This window comes from Mesitornis unicolor, unplaced genomic scaffold (genome assembly GCF_000695765.1).
Source record: "Mesitornis unicolor isolate BGI_N332 unplaced genomic scaffold, ASM69576v1 scaffold48574, whole genome shotgun sequence".
NCBI lineage: Eukaryota > Metazoa > Chordata > Aves > Mesitornithiformes > Mesitornithidae > Mesitornis > Mesitornis unicolor.
In genome coordinates this window covers 40,156-47,256 of record NW_010183102.1, presented here as the reverse complement: position 1 = coordinate 47,256, position 7,101 = coordinate 40,156, and the positions used below count along the sequence as shown (strand labels likewise).

Sequence of the window (7,101 nt, the reverse complement as noted above, 5' to 3'; positions counted from 1 at the left end):
TTCCTGCAGTTCTTGCAGCTCTGAGGTAAGAAGTCCAGTCGTGCTTCAGGGCTTTTGCTATTTGTTTTCCCTTTCTTAAAAACACCTCAAGCAACACAGCCATCAGAAATGCGTCTCCCAGGGAGGAAAGGAGGAGCCGACACTTAAAAAATGCAAGATTGGAAACCACAGTCCCGACAGAGCAGCCAAATGCTGGATGGATAAGCATAACTTAGATGCTGAGTGGGAGCTTTGCTCACGTGCTTGGGATTGTAGTAATGGATGGACTTGAGGTTGGGGAGGCATCATTTCTCCCCCACTCAGCCTCATGTGGTTGGCAATTCTCGGCTTGTCTGCCAGCCAGATTTTGCTTTATTCCTGACCATTGCAGGGGCTTGGAGAGAGTCCTGGTCCTTTTATTCTGACTGTGGGTTAACTCTGAGACGAAATCAGTTTATCACTGGGGAGAAAATAGGAATATTTGGCTGTGTTGTGAGGTGCCTCTGTGGTATTTGATGGCTTGATTGTAGTTAGACTGAAAGACAATGTTTTTTTCTTCCCAAATAATAAAGATCTGCTTATTAGCACCTATAACTTTCTGTTTAAGTATCAGCTTGTTGGAAAAGGGATATTCCAGAGGCAGCTCTGCTGAGAGATCAGTTTGTCTGTGTTCTCACTTGCTTCAGGCAAAATCAGCCATCATACTCGGCTCAGTAATGCAAGCTGCTGAAGCCAGCCTGGCTTACCTTACCTGGAACAGGATGATGGGGAGGATGGTCCTTCCAGCTGCTCCTGGCAAATGGCTGGAGGTGGAGAAGAGTCTGTCAGGCCTGGGTCAGTGCAGCACCTTGTAAGCTCTAAGAGTGGAGGGTCACCATATCTGGGTTATGTTTGTGTCAGAGCTCAGAGCTTCTCAGGGAAAGTTTTTTGATGCAGTCTTGGGAACAAAATAACGTGTTTATCTCCAGGACCTTGGATGAGCCCTGCAGCCTGTTGGTGATACAGAGACTGGAAACTTGCCTCTACCCTAGAGGGCAGAGTTAAAATTAAAAGCCAACTCTCTCCCAGTGCCAGGGAAGGCCTGAAACCTCTCCTTCATGCCACAGGTGCCTTCCAGGGGCACAGAGACCTCCCCTCCCAAATCTCAGTGGGGCTGGAGGCCCCAGCCTCTGCCTGAGGAAGGGTGAGCCACTAGGGGTGCAGAGATGTCAAGGGTATTTAGGGAACCTCCCCAGCCTCAAGGACAGACAGGTGACACCTTGGCCTTAGCAAGGGTGAAGGTGTGGCACCAGTCCACTCCTCCAGAGAGTATATTTCACCTATGCAGTGTTTCTGTCCAGAGGGTATCAGAGCCAATGCTCCTCTCTGAGGGATGGCTGAATAACCCCAATCAGGCGGCTCAAGATGGGTTTAACAGGTGATGATCTGATCCCTACTAGTCCTTTACTCACGTATTTAGGGACCCCTGTTGCTCTTCAGGGTTCCATTTTCTCCTGAGTTGTCTGCAAGAGCAAGTAAAGAAGCTCTGACCCATCACACAGTTATTTTTCAGGCATAGCAGCCTCTTGGCACAGGTGCTGGCAACTGCCTGGTATCTTTTGGGACACTTGTCCACTCAGCTTTTTCCCTAGCCATTTTCTTGATGTTTCTCTCCTGGCCCAAATGGCCACAAGTGCTGACAATGCAGCGGTAGATGAGTAAGTGCCAGGCAGATGTAAGGAAGTATCACGTCATACCATTTTGGATTTGTCCCCTTCCAAAATCTGTCCAAGTCAGCAGAGAAAAGAGAGCCAGGGTGGTTTGCTGCCTCATGGTTTATAGTGCTGTAGTGGTTTTGCTCCCGACAGAGCCCAGTTCATGTAAGTGCATCCGCCGCTTGTACTCTCCTCTTCCCATTCTCTCTGCTCCCCCAGTTCTTTTGTGGATGTGTCTAAGGCTTTTGCTCTGAAGAAAGCAAAGATTGATGTTTTTTGGGGTCATGCTTGCAGAGTGGGGGTCCTGCTGCTGGCAGAGTCAAACTTTTCTGGTACTCAGATGCAGAAGTGGTGCAGGGAAGACCAGAAAGGCCTGGAGGGAGCCTGTGTGCTGGAGTGGGCTTCATTCTATGCTGTTCATGAACATGAACTAAGTATTTTTGAAGCCCCCTGGACAGAAGGAAGACTGGGCTATGGGATGGTCTCCCAGTGGAAGAGACCAAGTTCTTGTCCCATTACATGTGACTGGGCAGACCTGGGGTGAACACACCTGGTGAAATGAGCCTGTTTCTCCTCCCGAGCTCCTTCCAGGAACAGCACTGTTTCTTCGATTGCTTTTACAGGCATCAAGGGGGTCTTATAAAGGGACCCTGTGCCAGGTTATTCCTTCCCTGCACTGGCGAGGGTGCAGGCACAGAGCTGACAGCGGGTGCTCGCTGGGCACCTGCAGCGCACTGCAGCAGGGAGCTGCCTGTGAGGGACTGGCAAGGGTGGCTCCCTGGAGGGGGCTGGGTGACCTCATTCTGTCTGCAGCCTGCAGCTCCGTGGATGGCCTCTCCCTAGCAGATACGGCAGCCTGAGGACTCCAAGAAAGCAGGCAGGAAAAGCCAGTTAGATCAATGCTATAGGTAATGGTTCATTCGGTTAGATCAATGCTATAAGTAATGGTTCATTCTCTGTGGCATCCATCAGTTTCCTGGGGGCACCTGGGAGGGCTGACAAGCAGGGATGGACATGAGGTAGATACCAGAGCCCCAGAAGGGAAGGAAAAGTCCAAGTTTCTTTGTAAGGGTTACCGCAGGCCAGTTTGCTTCTTCAGGTTGCCTGTATGAAGTCTTCCATCTGTCTAGCTTGGGTCTTACCATCTAGCACAGCTTGGGATGCTGGGTGAGAGATGGCACATGGTTGAATCCAAGAGTGGGAAGCAACTGAAATAACTTCTGTGAAATGCCAGCATCGTGCTTGAGGAGGAGGAAAGGAGGAAAGGAAGGCTGGGACGTGGCTATGGTGGAGGGGAACAGTAACGTAATCTCAGTTGTGTTGAAAGGGGGTGAAGTACATGACCCGATAGCTGAAGTGTGGGTTATTGAGGAGGAGGAAGCTCCAGCAGAAATAAGGTTGCAGCAATTGAGGCAAGAAGAGTGCAACTGTGTAGAGAGAAAAGAGGGCACTTCCCAGAGCAGGTGTGGAAGTTAATAGCTGTCACTGGACAAACACTTCGAAAGCTGCATCGCATACACACACACTGGCATGCACACAGGATGTCCCCACTTTATTTGGCTTCTCATCTGCTTTGCCTTTCTTTGCCATTGACAAGGCAGCCTCTCCCAGCCACTCTGGCTCTGGTGCAGGGCCAAACCTGGAATGCGAGTAAGCTTTGCCTCAACCTCCCCACACTCAGAGAAGTAATCCCGTCTGTGTTTTTCTGAAAAACTGTTCCTGGTCTCTTGGAAGCAGCTGCCACCCTTCTTTACAGTGATGAGCACAGTGAGCAATACCTGTCTGGCCTGGTGCGCCTGGAGACTGGTCCCCTGCTACACTAAGGGCACTTCAGTTAAAGTCAAGTAACCTTGCACTGATCTGTCCCTGTCAGTAGTGAAGGTGAGAGTGTGACTCTGTAGCAAAGGAAGGAAAGTGTGATGTATGGTTTCTGGCCAGAGAGCTCAAATAGGTAGGAACAGGAGAAGATGAAGGACTATAAAAATAAGGAGCAGTTTTGTGGCTTATTCATTTCCTTTTCCAGTGCTGAAGTATAAAGCTGTGGTAAAGGCTTATTTCTGGAAGGAAATCAGACCGTGTGCCCGGGTGTCGTGCGCTTATTTGTTCTTCTCCCCATTCTTACAGGTATTCCAGTACCCCAAGGCCTCCCTTTCCAGAGAAAAGGTCTTGCCAATGCACCAGACCAGTGTTGATGGAGTAGAAGACATGTCCATGCTGGGAGATCTGCATGAAGCTGCTGAACCTGCACCAGCGCTACCAACAGGGTAACATCTATGTAAGTGTTCGAGCTGGGCCACATCCCTTCTGGCTAATGCCATGTTGCGTGTGAAATACTGATTTTAGCATTGTTTTCTGTGGATAAAAAGGGAGGATTTTTCTGCCTTGTGAGTTCCATCAACCCTGTGAGATCCTACCCCTACCAAAGGGGCCTCTTTGCCTATATAAAGGAAATTCCAAAATGTGAATGTTCATCTCCTGGCTTTTGTGGTAATGGTGCAGCTCTGTATCCTCCATGGCCATCTGTGTTTTACAAGCAGACATCCACGTTTCTCACATTCCCCATTATTGCTGTTCAGAGGCTTACATGGCCAAGTAGACTGCAAAGTGCAGTGTATAAGGGTTGTTGTTGAGTATCCCTCCTGGTCTGGACAGACAAAGCTACTGCTCAACGAAACGAGGAAACCAAACCTGTTGCCTGATTCTGCTTTTACATGCAGTTGTGCCTTTTTTGAGTTGCTCTGCTCTCCTTGCACAGACGAATACTCAAAGCATCTCCTGATTTCCCTTTCAGGCCCTCAGGAAGGAGGCAAGTGTCAGGAAGGGGACTTGGGGGGGAAAGCACACCTGGGCCGAGGCATCCCTGGAGGGCTGTGGTGGCAGCGTGCTCTGCTGAGACTTGGAGAGGACAAGGAGGATTTATTACAAAGACTGTGTTACCTTGCTGCTTGTCCGTGTGATGCGAACCCAGAGTTTTTCAGATTATTACAGAAAAAAATATAGATCTCTGTCTTGGTTGCATAGCAACTGTTACCAAGGCAGCCAAACCACATGCACCTGTATTCCAGGAAATTATCAATAAAGTGACCCCATTTCTGAACCATCTCCTGTACTGGCATGCTGAGGAGACTGCAAATTCTCTTCTTTGTTGCTGCGGACCCCCTTGCCTGTTGTCTGTCAACACAGGGCTGTGACCCTGTGGCAGTACCCGTGTGCACATACTTTTTTAATAGCTCTTGCCCTTGCTGCTCCTTCTGGCCCATATTTGACATGTACTGTGTTTATGCAGCTCTGCCCATTTGGGTATATTCCTCCCGCTTTGAAATGTGAGGCAGGATTCTCTCCCTTTTCAGCCTGTGCTTTACACCAGAAATGCCACAACACCAGCACAGTGATGGTGTCACAGCAGGTGTATCTCCTTAAGCCTTTCCTCTAGCTATGATCTGTCATTCCTTCTGTTCAGCATTAGTTCTGTGCCTTCTCCATCCGTGTATAAAGGTGTTAATAGTGCATGAATCTCAGCTGTGCACCTCAGATCTGAATTTTTTTTGAGATTTACGAAGGGGCTTGACATGCTTAGTGCTGGGAAGAACCCCTCAGTGGAGGATTGCAAGTCCCTCCTTGAGTGGGACTGACCTGGAGGACACCAAACCATCCAAGTGCTGTTTTGCTTTTCTGCAGTGCAGAGATTAATATTGCATTTACCTTATCGCTATTATCTTTCGCTGTAGCCCAGCTGCATATAGTTTTCAGTTAAGCAGAAATAGAGAATGTCAGCTGTAGTGCCACCTAATGACTTGCAGGGATCCGTGAATGCCATGAATGTTACAGGGCTTGTGCTCATTTAACTTCATCCTCGGTGCTCTCCGCAGACAGAACATTGTAGGCTAAGGTTGCAGATGAAGCTATACTGAGAGGAGTTACGCCTGTCAGTCAGGGCCAAAAATATTTGGAAGGAATCAGAGAGATCTGAAACAGGTGAGAAATATCAAGATTTTCGGGAAAGCAAAGGAATGGGTGGCCTGGAATACTGGTAACTAGTATTAAAAATAATAAAAACATAAATAATAATAAAAATAATGCATAAGAGGATGGAAAAGTGAGAATATGACGTGGACGACTGCTGTGACAAAGAGCAGTGCAGGTCTGAGGCATCCTTCCATGAGCTCCTAAAGGGGATCCTTTCTGGACAGGGGATGTAGGTAGCAGTATCTCTAGGCTGCTGTGGTGCCCATAATTATTTTGCTACAGGAATACTGACAATCTCAGCAGTAACTTTTGTTCTCTAAGAAATAATATTCAAGCTCTACCGAAATGATCAGGGATATTATGTGAGTATAGCAACAGCCTGCAGCTTTTAGAAATGCATCTTCCCCCTTAAATCCTGCAATTCCTGTATCCCATAATAAAGGTAGACCCAACTTAATGTGAGTGATGTATAAATGAGCCAGAGGCTGTACTGACACGTTTTGTGCTGTCCCTGGCTCTGCCATGCCTAACCACCCAAGTAGGATCTGTTGTCTTGAGAAGTAGACTTGCCATGCGTCTACAGAGTTCTCTGGAGACAATCACTCCTTGCTAATAGAGTGGCTGGTGTGTACGTGGTTGATGCACAGATGCTACTGCTATGGATAGAAATTGTCTATAAGGGACTGCAGGTGATGAGGAGACTGTAACTGGGAGATGGAAAAGTTTCCAAGAAACACCTTTGAAAGAGATGGCTGTAGTGGAAGAAAGTCTGGAAAGGGCTGCAGCGAGAGCTCTGTTCCTTGGGAGAGCTGAAACTAGAGTGGGAAATGCAAAATAAAACATCTGAGAGGAAAAAATGCTGTGAAGGTCTGGGAGAAGTGTTAGGATGGACATCTCTGTCTTGCAGTCTCTGCACAATGTCTGTTGTTTAACTGGTTGCACAGTGCTTTTTCCCGATCCATGTTTTCTCTTGCAGTGCTTTCCCATTTCCTCCCACCTCTCATGCCAAAGATCACCTGCTTGCTTATTGCTTTCATCAGCAGTGAATTACATTTCTGTCCATAAAGGTCCATGTTGGAAGGTCCTCAGAACTTGTTCCATGCTAGCTTGTTCATATCAATAATGCCTAGGTGATTTTTCAGCCCAACCCCTGATGATCTGTGACTGCTGCTTTAAGAAATAAGTCTTAATATTTTGGTGACTACAGCATCGTAGTCTGGCTTCTGGCTTCAGAGCTTGGGATGCAGTAATGCCCCAGATTTAATTCTGCATGGAGAAATTACACGTCTTTCTTGTCACCAAGTGTTTTGTGTACAGCTTCTCTGATGGATGCATGCAAATCCTTCTGTATGTGTGTGGTGACTCGTAGTTCATGGTTTGGAAATAATTCTAGATAATGTATCTGGCCACAAAGTTTGGCACCTACTGCAGCACTCTGTTTCCTCTGTAACCCCTGCTAGGA

At 47.7% G+C, this 7,101-nt stretch overlaps 1 protein-coding gene across 1 annotated transcript in view; it reads left to right on the top strand.

The window, feature by feature from the left end:
* The window catches only part of LOC104540240 (unconventional myosin-X-like), a gene marked incomplete at both ends in the record, with an annotated part of 47,647 nt that overhangs the window by 1,829 nt on the left and 38,717 nt on the right, over positions 1–7,101 (top strand). The window contains 2 exon segments of the mRNA XM_010183994.1: positions 3,798–3,904; positions 3,906–3,948. Coding sequence (XP_010182296.1) covers positions 3,798–3,904; positions 3,906–3,948 — 150 coding nt within the window.